Source organism: Loxodonta africana, chromosome 3 (assembly GCF_030014295.1).
Source record: "Loxodonta africana isolate mLoxAfr1 chromosome 3, mLoxAfr1.hap2, whole genome shotgun sequence".
NCBI classification, from domain to species: domain Eukaryota; kingdom Metazoa; phylum Chordata; class Mammalia; order Proboscidea; family Elephantidae; genus Loxodonta; species Loxodonta africana.
In genome coordinates this window covers 18,309,277-18,330,497 of record NC_087344.1, presented here as the reverse complement: position 1 = coordinate 18,330,497, position 21,221 = coordinate 18,309,277, and the positions used below count along the sequence as shown (strand labels likewise).

Sequence of the window (21,221 nt, the reverse complement as noted above, 5' to 3'; positions counted from 1 at the left end):
CTGCCTCATTAACATAACTGCCTCTAATCCTACCTCATTAACACTAGAGAGGCAGGATTTATAGCACAGGAAAACCACATCAGTTGAAAAAACGATGGACAATCACACAATACTGGGATCATGGCCTAGCCAAGTTGACACATATTTTGGGGGGACATAATTCAATCCATAACAGTATCTCAACAGGACATTGTGCAATTCACTTGCTTTGGACATGTCATCAGGAGGGGTAAATTACTGTAAAAGAAAGTCACATTTGGTGAAGTAGAGGGCCAGAGAGGGCAAAGGAGACCCTCAGTGAGATAGATTGGCACAGTAGCCAAAATGATGGACATGCCTGCAAATGTGAGGATGAAACAGGACAGGCCGCATTTCCTTCTGTCTTACACAAAGTCATCATGAGTCAGAGTCGACTCAATGGCAGCTGTCTGTCTGTCTATCTATCCATCTATCTTACCTCCTTCAGATCTTTAATCAAATGCCACCTTCTCAGCCAGACCTTCCCTAACCGCTTTACTTAAAACTACAACATGGTCCACGCAAAAACACGTTGGTAGCAGCATTATTCATAATAGCCAAAAGTAGAAGCAATCCAAATGCCTATCAACTGATAAATGAATAAACAAAATATGGTATACCAATGTTGTTGTAGCTAGCTGTTGTCAAGTTGACCCCCAACTCATGATGACCAGGCACAATGGGATCGTACCATTGTGATCCATAGAGTTTGCATTGGCCGATTTCTTTCTTTTTTTCTTTTGGAAGTCTATTGCCAGACCTTTCTTTCTAGTCCATCTGAGTCTGGAAGCTCTGCTGAAACCTGTTCAGCATCATAGTAACATACCAGCCTCCACTGACAGGCGAATCGTGGCTACACATGAGGTGCCTCGGTTGGGAAGTGAACTCAGGTCTCTGCAATGGAAAGTGAGAATTCTACCACTCAAGCTCTGCCCCAGTATATCCAGTGGGATTATTTGGCAATAAATAAAAGAATGAAGTACTGATACATGTTACAACATGCATGAACTTTAAAAACCTTACCCTAAGCGAAAAAGGTCATATATCATCTGATTTCATTTATGTGAAAGATCATATACTGTATGATTTCATTTATAGGAAGTGTTCAGAGTAGGCAAATACATAGAGACAGAAAATAAATTAGTGGTGGCCTGGAGAATTGCTTCCATAAAGATTACAGACCAGGAAAACCTATAGAGCAGTTTTAATTTGTATCACACGGGGTTGCCATGAGTTGGGGGTCAACTTGATAGCAGCTAACAACAGAGCTCGAATAAGGAGGTTGGGGAAAAATAGGGGTACAGAACTGCTTTTTTGGGGTGATGTAAATACTTTAAAATTAGATAGTAATGATGGTTGCACAACTCTGGATATACTAAAAACCATTGAATGGTATACTTTAAATGGGTGAATGTATGATATATGAATTATATCTCAATAAAGCTGTTTCTAAACTAGAGACCACCCCCATTCTCATGCACTGTTTACCCTTGGGGAAAGGTAAGGGGCAGGGAGGGTGGGTAAGGGACCAGGATTAGCAGAAGGTCTGAGCATAGCATGGTAGAGGCTCTCTGGAAACTTCAGTTCAGAGGAATTGGGGGAATAAGATGTTCTAGCTACTCACCGGAGTCCCTGGGTGGTGCAAACGGTTAATGTACTCGACTTCTAACTGAAAAGTTAGAGGTTTGAGTTCACCCAGGTGCCTAAGAAGAAAGGCCTGGAGATCTACTTCTGAAAAATCAGCCACTGGAAACCCTATGGAACTTTGTATGTTTTCACCACAGCAAAACAAAACAAAACTCTGTAGAGCACAGCTCTACTCTGACACACATGGGGTCACCATGAATTGATGAGACAGGTCAATCGTTCTTTTGCTTTTTTGGTTTAGCTTACGTGCTGCTGCTGCCCTCGTCTGTCCCAGTGTGGTACTGCAGCTGTTTCTGGACTGTGTCCAGACCAGAACCAATGTCCAGCCTCCAGGCTTTGAGAATACCTCTGACTTCCCAGGACACTGTGGGTCAATCTCAGAAAAAGATGCCAGCTATGAGAATATTGGTGTGATGGACAGCCCCTAAGCTGGCTCTCAATTATTCCACCTCATTGGGCTCTGCTGCCCTTGAGTGTGACTGGACCTAGTGACTTTCTTCTGACAAACAATACAGCAAAGTGATGGGATGTCATTTCTGGTATTGCTGTTGGATGCCATTGAGTTGGTTCCGACTCATAGCAACCCTATATATAACAGAATGAAACACCGCCTGGTCCTGTGCCATCTTCACAATCATTGCTATGTATGAGCCTGCTGTTATAGCTACTGTGTCAATCCATCTTCTCAAGGGTCTTCATCTTTTTTGCTGACCCTCTACTTTACCAAACATCATGTCCTTCTCCAGGGACTGGTCCCTCCTGGTAACATGTTCAAAGTACATGAGATGAAGTCTCACCATCCTTGCTTCTAAGGAGCATTCTGGCTGTACTTCTTCCAAGACAGATTTGTTCATTCTTTTCACAGTCCACAGTATATTCAATATTCCTTGCCACCACGATTCAAAGGCATCAGTTCTTCTTTGGTCTTCCTTATTCATCGTTCAGCTTTTGCATGCATATGAGGTGATTGAAAATATCGTGGCTTGGGTCAGGTGCAACTTAGGCCTCAAAGTGACATCTTCGCTTTTTTAACACTTTAAAGAGGTCTTTTGCAGCAGATTTGCCCAAAACTGAGTTGGAATTGACTCAATGGCAATGGGTTATGGTTTTGCATTAAGGCAAAACGTTCTCCACTAAGCTGCTTACTAGGCTATTGTTAGACTTAAAGGTGGCTTTCCCAAACCCTCCCATGGCTGTTGATTTTGATTCATAGCAACCCTGTAGGATAGAGTAGAACTGCCCCATAGGGCTTCCAAGGTTATAATCTTTATGGAAGCTGACTGCCACATCTTTCTACTGTGGAGCAGCTGTGGGTTTGAACTTTCTCTTAGCAGCAGAGCGCTTAACCACTGTGCCACCAGGGCTCCTTAAGATTGACTTTTGGAAACCAGTTTTTTCAGGGTTTAAAAGGACACCTAACAGCAAATGGCTGGGTGGGTCACCCCAGAAATCTGGATTGTATCCACCCAAACCCACTGCCATCGAGTCGATTCCAACTCATAGCGACCCTATAGGACAGAGTAGAACTGCCCCGTAGAGTTTCCAGGAGCTCCTGGAGGATTCGAATTGCCGACCTCTTGGTTAGCAGCCATAGCACTTAACCACTACGCCACCAGGGTTTCCATCTGGATTATAGGAGAATTAAAACAGTTTCTCAGAAGTCACCTTCTCAGAAAGGCCTCCACCAACCCTCAGGTTAAAGTACCCCCACACTTCACTGTTACATCGCCCTGCATGATGCCTTTGGGGTCCTTACTACATGTGATTATCTGATTCATTTATTTCTTTGCTTGTTTTCTGTTTTCCCTGTTTGACTAGATTAGTTTTGTTTTTTTTTTTTTAATTTTTAAATCTAATTTTACTTTTTAAAATTAACACCAGTAAAATCAACATTTTTTGGTGTATACCCCTTGGAATTTTAGGTCCTTGGGTGGTACAAAGAGAGCCCTGGTGGTACAATGGTTAAGCCCTCAACTGCTAACCAAAAGGTCGGCAGTTTGAACTCACCAGCTACTCAGTGGGAGAAAAGGCCGTCAATCTGCCCTAGTAAAGATTTCAGCCTAGGAAGCCCAATGGGGCAGTTCTACTGTGTCCTAACAGATCTCTATGAGTTGGAATCGACTTGATGTCAGTGTGTTTCTTTTGGGGGTAAACCCTACGGAGCAGTTCTACTCTAACACATATGATCACCATTAGCTGGAATCAATTCTAAAGCAATGGATTTTGTTTTGGTTTGTTCTTGGAATTTTATCCCATCTATAGCTTCTTGTAAGCACTCCAGTCAGGATACAGAACACTTTCATTACCCCCAAAACTTCCTTGTTTTATCCCTTTGTAGCCACCGGGAAGGAGTTTTTATATCTCTTGTTTGCCACACCATTCCCAGCGCCTAGAACAAAAGATGGTATAGAGTAGGCACTTAATAAATATTTGTTGAAGGAAACAGATATTGATGTCAACACTTGATTGAAGTTGATATTGTGAGGGCTACCAGGACAAATCTTCTCCTAGCGTTGTGGCCTTTATTTCAAAACATAAACCAAGACTGAGATAGTTTGGCTGACAAAATCTGAAGAGTTTTTTTATTGTTGCTCATGGCTTTTCATGGCATCTTGTATTCCATGGGGAAGGAGAGAGTGGAAAGGGTAGAGAAGGTGAGGAGGAGAGGGAGTTGGAGTGGAGAGGGTTCAATTGGTCCTCAGCTTAAGCTAAATACAGAGAGAGGTTTTCACAAAGATCCTCTGAGCCCTCAAAAAAAAAAAAAAAACTCAAGTTGTAATAATTTCCCAAGTCTCCAGCAATTCCAACCCTCTTCCGTCCAGCATTGTCACTTGGCCGTTGAGTCAATTCTGAATCATAGCAAAGCTATAGGACAGAGTAGAACTGCCCTGTGGGGTTTCCAAGGAGCAGCTGGTGGATTCAAACTGCCGACCTTTGGTTAGCAGCTGAGCTCTTAACCACTGTGCCACCGTGGCTCTGCATTGTCACTATTTGCATGCATATGGAGGGAGGGTGGGGGTGTGAGTGGGGAAATGGAAAAACTTTACAAGGAGAGAGAGCTGTTGTTCAGCTTTCACTGATTTTTGATTATTCCAAAAAGTCTTTGGGCAGACACTTGGACACCCCGTGCAAACTCTAATCTTAAATTCTGGGTTTTATCCACCAGAATATGTGCCAGGAAGCAAATTTTCTCTATCTTTCTCACCTATGCTCTTACTTATAGGGAGTTATAACAGGTCCAGATGTGTTTGTTGAACTAAGGAATTCTAATTTAATTATCTTGGGAGCAAAGCAACAAAAGAAAATTAGATGTATGATCATTCAAAGCCATTCTGTTTAAGATGATGTCAGCTCTTTAGCACCATTGAAAACTTTTGGCCCCCTCAAAGTCTACAGCTTGTTGTATGGTAATTGTAAATCTCCATATGAGTATTAATATTACTCCACAGTAGATTAAATGTAATTTATTGCCAGGGGTTTTAGAATGACTTCATGAGATGATGCAAAGAAACATAGCTCGGTGTGTGGCAGAAGTTGAACTTGCAAAGAGAAGCTGTCATTCTTATTATAAGCAGTGTCACTACTCCTATACATCCTACAAGCATATATGGCAATTGAGACATGTCTCAGCTTCCATCCGTACTGGAGATTTGTAACTCAGTCAATTGGTATTTTACCCTTTGGCTCTGCAGATACATATTATTAGGCGGTGATTCCCCATTCTCTTAGTGCATGGTCCGAATTTCTTTCTCCTCCTCCTCACTCATACCTCTCACAATGTTTCCCTAGCACATCCCATCTCACTGCCCCAGAAGATATGTTGGGGGCAAGGGTGGGTGGAGTGCCTCTCATCCACATGCTCCCTCACCTTGGACACTAGAAGTCAAGTTAACAGGACAAAGGCCAAACTCTTAGGTCGACTTCTAAGGTCCTTCTTGACCTGACAGTCCCCAAGTCATTCACTTTGGATTTTTCACTTCTCAAATGCATTCTTCTCTCTCATCACTCTCTCATCTTTTCACACACTGCTTTCTTTGTCTGAGACATTCTTTCTCCTCATGTTTCCCTCAACAACACCATTCTATCCTCTGGTATTTGCTTATCCTTCAGATAAGGAAGGTTTGGATCACCTCTCTCAGGAAGCCTCTCTGATCCTCCCTTCCAGATTCTATTGGGTGTTCCTGTTGCATCTTATCCTTTCCCCTTCATGGTTCATATTTTATTCTATTGTAATTACAAGGTCTCTGGGTGGAGCAAGGGGTCAGCTGCTAACCTAAAGATTGGTGGTTCGAACCCACCCCAAGGTGCTGTGGAAGAAAGGCCTGGTAATCTGCTTTTGTAAAGATTACAACCCCTGAAAACCCTAGAGCATGGTTCTACTCTGCAACACATGGGGTTGCCATGAGTTGGAATCAAGTCGATGGCAATAGGTTTGGTTTTTCATGTAATTACATGCCCAGTATCTGTCTCCCAAATCGAATTATAAACCCCAGATCATGACTTTCTTGCTCACCAAGCATCAAGCCCTGAATAAGTCTTCAATAAATATATTGACTTGATGGCAACAGGGTTTTTAAATGGATTCTGAGCCAGAGTAAATCAAAGCTGGTTTGGCCAGACAGATCTTTCTGAGAAGGCAGCATGAGGCATATACAGAAGGACCCTTAGTGATTGCAGTATTTGGGGAAAAAAGTCACAAGGCCATCTTGAGGTTTCCTCTTAAATTGCTAAAATTCAAAATAAATATTCTTCTAATCCATACAATTTCAGAATTTTTCCTAAGACTCCAGATGTATAGATCCTGCTCCCCAGAAGTTCCTGGGTGTCCTGGTGGTCAGGAAGATGAGCTAACTTTTCTATTGATTAGCTTCTTCAGGGCCCTCTTCAGGTCCGTGTTCCTCAGACTATAAATAAAGGGGTTTAGCATGGGGGTGACTACAGTGTACATTACAGCTGAAGCCTTCTCCTTCACGGCTGTCCGGACAGATGAAGGACATAGATAGACCCCAATAGTGGTTCCGTAGAAGAGGACTACCATGGAGAGGTGGGAGCTGCAGGTGGAAAAGGCTTTCTTCCTGCCATTTGCAGAGGGGACCTTCATAATAGCCACGATGATCCAAGCATAAGAGGCCAAGATGCAGATGAAGGGTGTGGCTATCACCATCCCTGCCACAGTGAGCACGAAGATCTTGTTCACTGTGGTGTCAGTGCAAGAAAGCCGGAGAAGAGGAGTGAGGTCACAGAAATAGTGAGGAATCTCATTGCTGCCACAGAAAACCAGACGGGCCAACAGGAGGATGTGGGTGAGGGAGATGAAGCAGGAAACCATCCATGGGCCACCAGCCAGCAAGCCACAGAGGCGTGGGCTCATGATGATGGTATAGTGCAAAGGGTGACGTATGGCCACGAACCGGTCATAAGCCATCACAGCAATTAAAACACTGTCCATGATGCCAAAGAAATGGAAAAAGTACATCTGGGTCAGGCAGCAAGGATAGGAGATGAACTTGCTCCTAGTCTGGATATTCGCCAGCATCTTGGGGACAGTATTTGTGGCCAGGCAGAAACCAACTAAGGAGAGGTTGGCCAGGAAGAAGTACATAGGAGAGTAAAGGTGGGAGTCAGAGCTGATGACCAGCATGATGAGCAGGTTTCCCACAGCCGTGACTACATACATGCAGAGGAACAGAGCAAAGAGGAGAGTCTCCTGGTCTGGTTTTTCTGAAAGTCCCAGGAGGATGAATTGAGACACGCTGGTTTGGTTCCTTGGCTCCATGGGAATCATTTCTCTGAAAGTATTGAAAGGGGAAGTTACATGAATGCTATGCTGTGGAGATCATTCTGGGAAGTTAGAACAGGTCGCGCTCAATTACCACATCAACTTATATCTGTGTTGCACATTGTACCACTGACATGGTATTTATAACACGTCATATTTCACGATTCAGTTCAAAGTACCTCCCCGAATACCTTCCGTTTCAGATAAAGATTGAGAGAGTGTGCCATGCACAGACCCTTGCTGGAAGAACTACTAACAAACAGGTATGTTTCAGAATAAAATAAATAGAATCCCAAAAGAACTGATGTCTAAGAAGCAATGGTTAGCCAAGAAATTTATATATAAAGAGAAAAAAAAAATTAGAAATATAAAAAAGCAATAATAATAATAATAATAGGAATGTTCCTGGGTGGCACTAATGGTTTGTGCTCGACTCCTAACCTAAAGGTTGGCGGTTCAAGCCCACCCAGTGGCACTGCAGGAGAAAGGCCTGGTGATCTGCTTCCATAACGATTACAGCCAAGAAAACCCAGTTCTACTCTGCAACACATTGGGATGCTATGCATAAAAAGCAAATCAACAGCAATGGGTTTGTTTTTTTTTTGGTTTTTGGTACTTAAACAAGGTAGAATTAGAATAAAAATCTCGTAACGTTCTTCTATTGATATTCAGGAGAATAGAAACATTGAGCATTTTGAACTTTCTATGTTGAGTCTACGTGGTAACAGTTTAGGTGCAACCTCTAAAATAAGGGCTATAGAACGTATAACTTTTAAATTGGTAGTAGGGGTACAAGAGAAATAAAGAGATTTTGATTAAGCCATTTGAAGCCAGGAGAGGAGCTAAAAATAGGCAAAGAAAAATCACAAAACATGAGTAATTGCAAAAATATCTATATGGCTTAAGTTCATCATTAAAAATAGGGACTCTCACGCTGGACAAAGATACAAAATCTTATTATATGATGTTTACAAGAGATACACTTAAATTATAAATAATTACATAGAAAGATTGAACACAAAGGAATGGGAAAAGATATACCAAGAAATATTAACCAAAAGAAAGCCAGATAGCTTATTAATATCAGAAAAAATATATTCAAGGCGAAAGGCGTTAAAAGGGATAAAGAATGTCATAATAGTACATAATATGTAATTATTATGTATTATTATACAGTTCTTTGAGCAGGACAGCCTCTTCTCAGCCATGCCCGCAGGCAGGCCTCTCTTTAGCTGTTGGCCTCTGGGCCCCTTGGCCCCTCAGCCTGGCATCTGTCCTGCTTGAGCAAGTATTACAAAGCTCTTTAGTTCTGCCGATAAGTGCCCAGGGACACCCCACTTCACTGGGGAGCCTCCTGCCCAAAGGTGCTCAGCATTCTCACTCGGTGGGTCGGCACGCCCACTGTAACCGCCTTGCTCCATGAACTGAAAAGTCTACTGCACTGTGTTGCATTGATCTGGTTCTGCTACTGCCGTTTCTCTGCCACTGCTTCTTGCCATCTCTTACTGTCTCCAGTGTTACAGATCTCTTGCTCTGTCTCTTGGGTCTAGGAGGTTCTCAGTAAAGGGATCCATCTCTTCTTGGTAGTAGTGAGATCCCACCGGTCCACCTCTGGGATGGCTCATTTTAAGCCTAGTGGGATGGCAAAACTGTAAAAATGGTGTGGCAGGGGCATCAGAGGTCCTCTTCTAACTTCAGGAGAGAAGAAGAGAGAGAATCACCAACATCAGCCCAAGTCTGGTTCCCATGAAACAGAGGTCAGACATACCTCTATCTTTCAAACTTTTTACCAGTTCTGACACCAGCCATCCCTCTCACAGCACTCTCTACTTCTCTGCTGTGTTCGATAATTCATTGCAATAGCCACACAGAACTCACAGCCATACTCACAGTTATGGGGTTTATTAGGGAAGTAACAGTTTACAATACAGGATTAAGAATGACTCAGGATACAGTTCTTCCATCAGGACAGCCTCTTCCCAACCATGCCTGCAGACAGACCTCTTTCTGGCTCTTGGCCAATCAGCCCCTTGGCTCAGCCTCTGCCCTGCTCAGGCAAGTGTTACAAAGTTCTTTAGTTCCCAGGGGCACCCCACTTTGTCAGGAACCTTCCTGCCTGAAGGCACTCAGTTCTCTTGCTCCAGTGGTTGGCACACTCATTGCAACTGCTTTGCTCCATGGGTTGGGAAGCACATTGTGCTGCCTCATGTGAGTCTCCAGGTTCTGCTGCCCCTGTTTCTCTGCCACTACTTCTCAAGGTCTTGTACCATCTCTGGTGTTACAGCTCTCTCTATATATCTCCTGGGTCTAGGGGTTCTCAGAATCCAAAGGATTTACACCACTCCCATCTCTTCTTCTTGGTGGTCGTGAGGTCCCCCCTTCCCACCTCTGTCTGGGATGGCTCATTTTAAGCCCAGTGGAATGGCAAAACTGACCAATCCCCTCAATAGTGTTCCATATATACTATTTGTATGGTCCCACCCCCACAAGGGTGCTATGCACCTTATTTTTATATTATTAGCAAACTGTTCAATCCCCTTGTTGGGCCATAAGCACCTTATTTGCATAGTCCCATCCAATCTTTTGGTAGGAGCTACAAGACCATGGCTAGAAAAATCTGTTTCAGTCAGGTCGAATCTGACTCATAGTTACCCTATAGGACAGGGTGGAACTGACCCATACAGTTTTCAAGGACTGGATGGTGGATTCAAACTGCCGATCTTTTGGTTGGCAGCCGTAGCTCTTAATCACTATGTCATCGGGTTTTCCATGGCCAAAAAGGCCATATAAATGCAATCCATCGCACTGCAGGCCACCTCCTGGCTTTTCTAAAAAAAAAAATTCTAGACATGGTTATTTCATATTTGGAGGATAACTTCCCCTTCCAGTCATTTCACTAGTCCAAAATAGTCATTAACAAGTAGTCTTTCAGTAGGGCAGAAAGTCCTCCGGGTGAGGTCACTCAGGTACCAGCCATTCAGGTCTGCTAAAGGTATCCATCTGATCTCGTCCGGTTCTCCAAAAGTCATCTCTGCTTCACTCTTTCTAGTATCAGATAAAATTTAACCAAGAGAAGATTATTCCCTTGCTCTGAGCCTCATGAGGCATCAGCATAGCAAAGCCTTTAAGGAACTTTAGGTTCTGCCACTGTACTCCAGTCCGTCAGTGCCTCCCTCTTAGTCCACTCTTTCAGTTACTGCTTCTGTAACTACAGTTTTTACAATCAAAATTAGCCCTATTAACAATCAACAGTCACAACTGAATCATATAATCCTATCAACATCTTCCCCCACCCTCTCTTTTCTAAGCCTATCAAGAAGAGAGGAATCTCTTCAGTGGGGTTCCTACCTTGTTCCCCTCATTTAATGTAAACATATTCATGAAAGCATGTGAGCCAGCTACTTCATGCCTTTATCTCCCCTTCCACCCTGTTTTAGATTAAAAAAAAAAAAATAGCCAGTGTTTAAATTGCCCATCTGTATCAAACCAGTACTCTGAGGAGACAAGCATGTTCCTTGATCTGAAGAATCTTCTGTTCTGGTTGGAACTTTGAGCATCAGCATCCATAAGCTAAGTCCAGTCTAGAGCAAGCCATCAAATTGCAGCAACCTACACCAGCTCATGGTGTCAAACATCTTTCTCTTCATTCAGCTTGGTTCTGGTCAGCTCATCCCTAGGCCCTGTAGGCTAGGTCAGTGGGTACAAGTCATAGGCTTGGGAATCTACACATCTCCCTACACTTCAGACCTGCCAGCTCTTTCTCTCTCTATCTCATCCCTAGCCCCCATGGGCTAGACTAATTAGCACAATCTGTAGCCTCAGGAGTCCACACAATTTCCTGCACTTCAGACCAGCAAGCCCTTTCTTTCTCTTTCTTTCATCTCTAGCCTACGAGGTCTAGGTCAACATGTGTCAGTGAAACATGTCCAAACTTAGCCCATCTCTTCATTGCTGCACCTCCCTCACTTCCACTAATCTTGTGGCCCCAGGTGGTCACCTCAAGGGAGTATACCAGGCTGTCTACTCACCAGCTCCCTTTGACTTCCAGTCCTGGAAGGGGGTTCTCCTGATGGGCACTGACTTTTCCTGCCTCAACGTACCCAAAGGCAAACCACTTGAGCAAAATTCAAAAAGCAAGTTTTTTTTTTTTTTTTCCCTGCAAATCCTTCCTTCAAATGCAAATCTCCTGCTCTCTCAGCAGTTCTAGGTAGGTCTGCATGTCTTTTCAAATGCAAATTTCCTGACTGGAAAGATTCTGGGTAGGGCTCAGGTTTTCCACTTAAACCCTCCCCCCTCCCAAATTTTTTTTTTTTTTTTTTTTACTCTATACACAGGGCTACTGCATTGAAATGAACAGCCTGCATTTCTCTCTGGCAAGTTCTAGTTCCCCTTTTAGCATATCTAATCAAGTATTGGCCAAAGGAAGAGTTACACATTTTCTGTAATCTATAAATACCAGGTATTCATTTCTATCATACATTTAGGTATGTTTTACAACACTAGGTAGGGGAAACATTCAATATCCATAGTACATTCAAATAAACAACTCTTTTTTAAAACATTCCAGTTTCATCTTCTCTTCTCCATCCCTTGACTATTCATATGGTTATGGCCTTGGCCCCTGGCTGGCTGGAACCAGAAGACTGTGGCCCCCTATCAGTCATCTTCCTTAAGCAGCCTGACTTTTGCCCCAAGCCACTCCAGATGCAGCTTTTCTCCTCTCAGCTGCAGCATAACATCTCTTACTTTCCTTTCAGCCATTACAGATAACAACCAAAGTAAGAATCATAAATTTCACTTCCCACACCCCTTCATTCTTTCATTTAGAAAGTCCTATGCTTCTATGAGCCTGAAGCCATTGCAATAAGTCCCACTCCTGATGCATAATAAGTAATACATAATAATACACAATAAGTGACTTACTCTGTCACCCCTTGTGTTTCCACATCTCTTGGGAAAAGTTTTAGATCTTAGGAACTGAGAGATTGAGTTGTTTCTTTCATCTTCTTGATGAAGTTCTACACAAGAAAGACTATTCCTATCTTTGCCAGACTCCTGGAACTCAGTTTCCAGGAGCTCTCATATCCTGGAAAAATCAGGAATCAGCAAAGACTTTAGAGGCACAATGATGAAAATAACCCAGACATTTGCCTACAGAAGTGAAATGGGAACCTCTCTGGCCTTTGAGAAAGTCAAGATACTAAGAACTGTGCTACGTATCATTGGGTTTGGAAAGAGCTGACTGGCATCACAGCTGAAGTAGATTGAGCTGGGTGGATAAAAGAGGTCTTTGCATTCTGGGAACTGGATGCTGAGTTGAGCCAGGTAGAGCTTCCAGCATCTCTGAGAACACAGAGGCTCTGCCCTCATTGTTTTTTCTACGTTCTCTCCAATTTCTCTCTCTTTCTTTTTCTCTTCTAAAGCACTTACTGGGTGATCTTTCCTCTTCTTGACATCATCACTCAGGGTTGAGTTAAACTGACTCAGTTTCTTCCCTGGTGATGGATAATAATGATGTTGGCTCTGCTTCCAGGAAAAAAGAAAAAAAAAAAGAGGTTGAAGTTAGATCTTTGGGCCAGAAGGATGCCTTAGAGGCACAGGTAGGTATGTATCCTCCTGGCCCAAAGTAGAGAAGCTGGAGTGGGGAACAAATTGTAGGAACTGAGGGGATATTTACAATGCCTGGGAAAATAAGAATTCCCAAGGTTCCTTGTTAGACAAATTGTCCAATTTCAACTTGATTCCCTGAATAGTTCTGTTTCCAATGGGGGCTGGGACACGGCAGTAAGGAGCCTGTATTGACAATTTCCAGTCTTCAGGAGGCAACTAGGGGACAAGTTTGTGTTTCTCGACTTGCTTGGTACCCTCTTCCCTGGGAATAGACTCTCCTAGTCTCAAAAACTTTGTCTTTTCAAGGGCCAGGGCTTCTCATGGACAAAGATTCCATTCTTCTTTGAACCCAGTGTTTCTCGTCACTTAAAGGATCAAGAAACAATCCAAAGAGTCCCTAGATTCACCCAGGGCTCTAGCACCAAAAAATAAAGCTACTTTCAACCCACTTCACCTCAATAAGACAACTCTCTGTAAAGCCACAGTGGCGTCTTTCCAGCTCTGCTAATGGAGGAGGCAGAATCTACCCCGATGGGTTCCAAATGCAGCCAGATCCTCACTGAGTAGCGGGACCAGGGTGGTGTCACTGGGAGTCTCCACTTATGCATTTTTAGGAATTCAGTTTTGTGAGGTCATCCGTAGATGGTTGGGTCAGGTGTCTGGTCAATAAACACTAAAGAAATGATTGTTACATTGAATGCCAATCTTTAAAAAGAAAAAAAAACTTTAGTTATGGAAAATTTCAAACATAGACAAATTTTTGTTTTTTGTGTAGACAAATATAGAGAAAATAGTACTAGATTGAGCCATACAAGATTGCCGATACTCTGGCAATTTGGGCCAACAGAATTTTCATATGCTTCAATTTTTGTCAACTGGCAAGTTTTTATAAGCCTCCGCTTAATATAGGGAAACCCACGTATTCGTCACCCAGCATCACTGACTATCAACTCAGGGCCTTGTTTCATCTGTACTCGACCCACTTCGCCCACTCCCACATGATTATTTCAGAGTGAGCTCCCTGTATCATATAATTTCGGTATGTTTCTAAAAAATAAAACCTTTTAAAAGCATAATCACAGTACCATTATCTCACAGTTACGCACTCAGTTGTGTCCCCCAAAAAGATATGTTGAAGTCCTAACATCCAGTACCTGTGAATGTGAATTTTTGTAGAAACAGGGTCTTTGGTGATTTTATCAGTTAACACGAGGTCATACTGGAGTAGGATGAGTCCTAATCCAATTTGAATATTGTCCTTATAAAAGAGAAGAGACTCAGGCAGAGGAAGGATAGCCACATGAAGATGCATCTTCATGCCAAGGAACACTTGTGGCTTCCAGAAGCTGAGAAAGATAAGTAAAGGTCTTCCCTTAGAGCCTTCCAAGAAAAAAGCGTCCTGTTGACACCCGGAATTTTGACTATTAGCCTCCAGAACTGTGAGTCAATAAATTTTTGTTCTTATAAGCCACCCAGTTTATAGTGTTTTATTATGGCACCCCTAAGAAACTAATACATTCACTTTAAAATATCAGTAAGAATCATATGATATCATAAAATATCCAGTTATTATTCAAATTCCCCCAATTGTCTCATAATTTTTTAAATAAATTATTCAAATCATAATCCAAATAATATCCCTATATTCTACCTGGTTGATAGATGTTGTAAATTCTTCTTAATCTATAGGTTTTCCTCTTTGTTTACATTGCTTGCAATTTATTTGTTGAAGAAACAGTCTGGATTCTGCTGATTGAATCCCTGTGCTATTGTTTGACATGTTCATCTTATAATCGTAAAATGTTTTTTAGATCTAGATATTTGATCGGATTAAGGGTTTTTTTTTTTTTTTTTTGCAGGAAGGATACTCCTTAAATGGTGGTGGTGAGGTTGAGAACCACCAGTTACCTTCAAGTTGACTCAGATTTCTGGCAAACTTACGTATCTCAAAGTAGAACTGTGCTCCATAGGGTTTTTAATGGCTGCTTTTTTTTTTTTGGAAGTAGGTCTCCAGGCTTTTCTTCCAGAGAGTTTCTAAGCCCCAAAAAACCAAACCCGTTGCTGTGGAGTTGATTCCCACCCATAGGGACCCTAAAGGACAGAATAGACCCTGCCCCATAGGGTTTCCAAGGAGCAGCTGGTGGATTTGAACTGCTGACCTTGTTGGTTAGCATCTGTATCACTTAATCACTGCACCACCAGGGCTCCAAGGTGTCTCTTGGTGGACTCAAATCATCTAAATGAAGGCACTTGGTGCTATAAATCCCTGTTGTCTTTCAGACAGACTCTCTCATTATCTCCTCCTTTTCTTTATCTTTCTTTTAATAATGTGTGAGGAGCTTTAAAATTTTGAGATGCCTGTAAGTCTAATTTGGGAGATTTCAGAACTAAAATTAAGCACTCCATTCTGAAATTAAACTGAAGGTTTTACTTCTACACTCCTGATAACCTTTCTGCTTCTGTTAAAGTTGCTGTTTGAAAAACAAAGCTCAGTCATGCCTGTTATGTTAAGAGCGTTCTTGCAACTGGCTTTAGAAAAAGCTTCATTGAGTTGTTAAACTAGAGCCCATAGATAAACCTGTTATTTTAACTACTTTGAGAAGTTCCTCAGCAGGTGCCTAGGCAATGCCTCTTCTCTCTCAGCTAAATAAGCAGATTATATTTACACTTTCCTAACCCGGCGCTCCTTGGAAACTCAACGAGGCGGTTCTACTCTATCCCGTAGGGTCGCTATGAGTCGGAATCGACTCCATGGCAGTGGGTTTGGCTTTGTCTTTTTTAATGGTCAGCTCTGTATCCAAAGATTCCAATTAAGCTGACCCAGCTGCAAATATATCACTAAACTTTCATGTCAAAATTGTTTATACTTTTCATTTTAGAAATATTGCCTTAGTTAAATTGTATCAAGTATGAGAGATTTGTGTTAGATTAGAAACTGATGTAAAGAAAGTTTCACAGTTAATTGTCACTCTTGTAAATCTCAGCTTCTTCCATTGCTGCCATTGCTTTGATGTGAAACTGTTGTCTGTACCCACTCTGTTAAATATCTTTTTTTTTTTTTTTGTCTGTAAGTTACAGCATACCGTTACAGGCAAGCTGAATGTGTGCTCTCCCGCGTTTCATTCGTTCCATAAATTTTGTTTTTAATATAAACTTGGAGTCTTAGTCTGGTGACTTCACTAGAGCAACAGCCAAAATGAGCTAGTCAAGACCACCTAGCGTATGATTTTGCCATCTGAGACTGTAGCAATTTAAAAACTGTGATTTGGGCATATGTTAAAAATTAGTGTTAAGGGGTCCAGATGTCAAAGTAATTTTCTACCTGAAAAAGAGGCTTTCTGGAACAAAAATTAAAGACTCAACTGGGTATTAAAATCTTGTTGGAAATTTTTCCTTTTAATTTGAGAGGAAAAAATGTATAAGCTTATTGGAGCCCTGGTAATGCAATGGTTAAGAGCTATGGCTGCTAACCAGAAGGTCGGCAGTTCGAATCCACCAACCATTCCTTGGAAACCCTATGGGGCAGTTTTACTCTGCCGTACAGGGTCTCTATGAGTCGGAATTGATTAGAGGGCAAGGGTTTTGGGATATATATTTATAGCATAAGGAGCCCTGGTGGTGCAACAGCTAAGCACCCATTGCTAACCAAAAGGTTGGCAGTTCAAGCCCAGCCAGTGGCTCCATGGGACAAAGGCCTAGTGATCTGCTCCCGTAAAGATTACAGCTTAGGAAACTCTGTGGGGCAGTTCTACTCTGTCACATGGTGTCGCTATGAGTCTGAATCAACTTGATGGCACCTAGCAGCGAATATATAGCCAAAAGCCTTTCTCTCTCTTAAAAGAATTCTGGATGAGAAAAAATCTAGCTGTTTTGCAAAAATTAGAGAGAAGAAAGTATTTAAAGAAACAGTGGACCGGCCCTTAAAAAACAAGAACATTGCCGTCGAGTTGATTCCAAGTCATAGTGACCCTATAGGACAGAGTAGAACTGCCCCATAGGGTTCCCAAGGAGCACCTGGTGGATTCAAACTGCCGACCTTTTGTCTAGCAGCGGTAGCTCTTAACCACTGCGCCACCAGGGTTTCCAATCTGTTATTCATTAGAATCCGTAATTCATTAGAAGGCCAAAGGTGTGGAAAAAATCAACACTGAGAAATGCCCCTGGGCACTAATCCCTCCTATTAGTATAGAAATAAAAGTTTACCTTAGTATTAAACTTGGAAACAAGAGTTAAGAGTTTGTGTAACTGTACATTTGAGTAAATTAATTTAATTTTAACCCAACATTCTGTAGACTCTCATTAAAAAAAAAAAAAAAAAAACTTAAATTCAATTATGGTGGGTATTTTGGCTTAAAGAAGGCTGTCTGTTTGCAATTTATGCCAGTGCAAAATTAGGAAACTGTTGGAGAAATAGAATTAAAAACAAAAATCTACTCCCAATCCAGAAACTCTCTTCACAAACATAGAAGAGAAAGAAAAGTTGTGTTATTGAATATGCATTAAGCCAAAATGTGATTCATCACAGGCAATCCACTAAAGGGATTCCAAAACCAGGAATTTTGCTCTTTAAATAGTGTTAAAACAAAAATAACATTAAACAAGTAATATAAATTTATTGAAGTTTACTTAATACAATATGCAATTTGCAAATGGGGGTAATATTCTGACTGTTGTTGTTAGGTGCTGTCAAGCCCATTCCAACTCATAGTGACCCTGTTATGTACAACAGAATGAAACAGTGCCTGGTCCTCTGCCATCCTCATAATCGTTGTTATGCTTGAGGCCATCGTTGCAGACACTATGTCAGTCCATCTCGTTGAGGACCTTCCCCTTTTTTCCTGACCCTCTACCAAGCATGATGTCCTTCTCCAGGGACTGATCTCTCCTGATAACATGTCCAAAGTATGTGAGACAAAGTCTCGCCATTCTTGCTTCTAAGGAGCATTCTGGTTGTACTTCTTCCAAGACAGATTTGTTCGTTCTGACTAGAAAGTCAAAAATATTCCAAAGAAGAAAAACATTTTACAGATTCTTATACTCCAGTTTATAACCCATAAAACAATTTGTGGTTATGCACGATTCCATACAGCATTGTCTTGAAGAACAATTAAAACAAAGGAGCACTGGTGGTGCAGTGGTTAAGTGAAAGGGTCAGTGATTTGAACCCACCAGCTGCTCCATAGGAGGAAGATGTGGCAATCTGCTTCCATAAAGATTATAGCCTTGGAAACCCTATGGGGCAGTTCTACTCTGTCCAACAGGGCCACTCTGGGTTGGAATCTACTCTACAGCAACTGGTTTTATAACTCTAGTCTAACCTTTGAAGTTTCTGTTGTGGAAATTACACATAAATAGTTCTTTAAAAGAGCACAATGCCCAAGGCAAAGTGTTCCTTATTAATTAAGCCAAACTATTGTTCCACCTAAAGATGACCCTCAGGAAATCAGTCTTCTCAAAGCTCAAGGCTCAAAGATCAATGATAGGTTGGATGAGTTACCACAACCTCCGTGGAATCCAGAAGAATTAAAAACTCCATTCCTCAATGCTAAGTGGATACAATTGATTACATTCAAGTGTTCCAGATAAAATTGCTTATTTTCCAGTATTTTTATGCTCAGATGTAGATTTCACAATTTGGGGCCAGGGCCACCTGAGGTCATGCTAATCTTCCAGGAAACTGGGAGGTAGGAGAGGGTTACCTGAAGTTACTTTTTAAACAGGTCTTTGGGGGAACACCTTAGGTTTACATACTTCTCAAAGAAAGAGAAAAAAATTACAGTTATAAATTACCTAAAGTGAATTCTAAAAGAGCAGGGGAGGAGGGGAGCCACTTTCCTTATTTTCAATGGAGAGAAATAAAAACCTTTTGATTTCGATTTGTATGTTTGTCCTTACAGTACAAACATAACATTTTAGTGCGTAAGAAAAATGGATTGGCTATAACCTTATAAAGCAGGCATAAAAAATGTAGATATCAGGTAAATTAATTCTTTTATACTGGTATCTAAAAGTATATTTTGTTATTGTTGTTTTTGAGTGCCATCCAGTCAATTCTGACTCATAGTGACCCCATGTAACAGATTGAAACTACCTCATAGGGTTTTCTTGGCTGTAATTTTCATGGAAGCAAATTGCCAGGTCTTTTTCCTGTGGAGCCATTGGGTGGGTTTGAACTGCCAATCTTTCATTTAGCAGCCAAGCATTTAACTGTTGTGCCACCAGGGCTCCTTCAACGTATATAAAGTTTTAAAATTTAAATAGCTAGTATTTTTATAATTGTGCACCTGGGTCAATATTACCAATTATGTTGACCTATAAAATTTTTCCATTACCCTTCCTGGGAAGAGATTTAAGGTGTAATATTTCTGTGCAAAATCCTCAGTATAACACTGAATTAAATTTTGAAGATAACTAGGATTCTTTTATGGAAACCCTGGTGGCGTAGTGGTTAAGTGCTACGGCTGCTAACCAAAAGGTCAGCAGTTCGAATCTGCCAGGAGCTCCTTGGAAACTCTATGGGGCAGTTCTACCCTGTCCTATAGGGTCGATATGAGTCGGAATCGACTTGATGGCACTGGGTTTGGTTTTAGGACTCTTTTTATTTCCCCCGACATCATCTGTCAGTTTGTCATACTGTGGGGGCTTGCGTGTTGCTGTGATGCTAGAAGCTATGCCACCAGTGTTCAAATACCAGCAGAGTCACCCATGGTGGACAGGTCTTCTCTAACTGGGCAGGCATCATGTGTGGATAGGATACCTGCATCTGTTGCAGCAATCAGGAGATCACGAGAGGGAACAAGTTCTAGGATGAAGCCACCTCGGGAGGACTAAATGGAGCCTGCCCTCCTGTTCCTGTACATTCCCTACTTCTGAAGTCCTTTCCTTGAAATGAGATATAACTCTTTTTATTGTTCGATCATATTAGACTTAGGGTTTCCTTTTCTAAGAAGCTAACCATTGTTGAGGAGGATATGGAGAAACTGGGACTCTCATACATTGTTGCTGGGAATGTAAAAGTACAGCCACTGTGGAAGAATGATTGGTCATTCTTCTAAAAGTTAAACACAGAGTTACCATATGACTCAGCGATTCCATTTTTAGGTATATACCCAAGAGACTTGAAAGCTGAGACTCAAACAGATACATGTGTACCAATGTTCATTGCAGCATTACTCACAATAGCAAGTGGTGAAAATAGGCCAAGTGTCCATCAGCAGATAAGCAAAATTGTGTATATCCATAGAATGTAATATTATTTAGCCATAAATAGAAACAAAATTCTGATACATGCTACAACATGGATGAACTTTGAAAACTTTATACTGAGTGAAATAAGCCAGACATACCAGCCTATTCTGTTGGTCTCTTGGCAGAGGAGGCAGTTGTTCATGGAGGCAATCAGCCACACATTTCATTTCTTCCCCCTATTGCTGACCCCCCTTATTCCTTTGCTGCTCCATGTGAACAGAGACCCAATGTTATATGTTGGATTGCTGCTTGCAAGCTTTTAAGATCCCAGGTACTCCACAACAAACTAGGAGGTAGAACAGAAGCACTAAACATGATATTAAGCCAATTAACTGGAACGTTCCATGAAACTGTAACCGAACGCCACTCGGGTTCCTGTCCTGTCTTATTAGCCGATTGAAATAAGACGGACACTGATTGCAAGGGAAACAGAAAGTGGCGAGTTTATTGTCTGCGCATACAAGGAGTGCGTGGGGGTCTAGTGACCTTAAGGCCACGTGCTCGCTGACTAAGGGGGCTGGGGAGCTTTGTGTTTCCAATGGCGTCAGGGGGTCGGGTTTGGTACCCGGAATTTTCTGCCTTTAGCCCTCCCATGCCTATATTTGGGGGCTGGGGGGGTCAGTTGAAGGATGTGATTTCAATCTGTGCATGCTTCAAAGTGTAACTAGGGCTAGTCAGTGTATGAAGCCACTACCTGCTGTGACTTCCTGCTCAAAACAAGCTTGTGGTTAGCAAGACAAGCGGGGGAGGGAAAGGGGTGTTGATTGGGGTTTTCAATATGGCTGAGCAGCCTGTTTCAGTACCATGATCCTAAACCTCCAAACCAAGAAATCAAATCCCATAAGATGTTTGGTTACACATAAGTAGCCTCAGCAGCTGCTCTTTTTTTTTTTCTTGTAAATCCATCACACACTATTTG

At 41.8% G+C, this 21,221-nt stretch overlaps 1 protein-coding gene across 1 annotated transcript; it reads right to left on the bottom strand.

The window, feature by feature from the left end:
* Window positions 1-6,499: 6,499 nt before the first annotated feature.
* On the bottom strand, window positions 6,500-7,673 carry LOC100665852 (olfactory receptor 1M1). Its single transcript, XM_003423031.3, has one exon. It carries the CDS (start codon window positions 7,448-7,450, stop codon window positions 6,500-6,502), a length of 951 nt encoding a protein of 316 aa, XP_003423079.3. The 5' UTR covers window positions 7,451-7,673.
* Window positions 7,674-21,221: the final 13,548 nt, after the last annotated feature.

Excerpts from the sequence above, each read along its gene's own strand:
- LOC100665852 (XM_003423031.3), bottom strand. The coding sequence starts at position 7,450 with ATGATTCCCATGGAGCCAAGGAACCAAACCAGCGTGTCTCAATTCATC.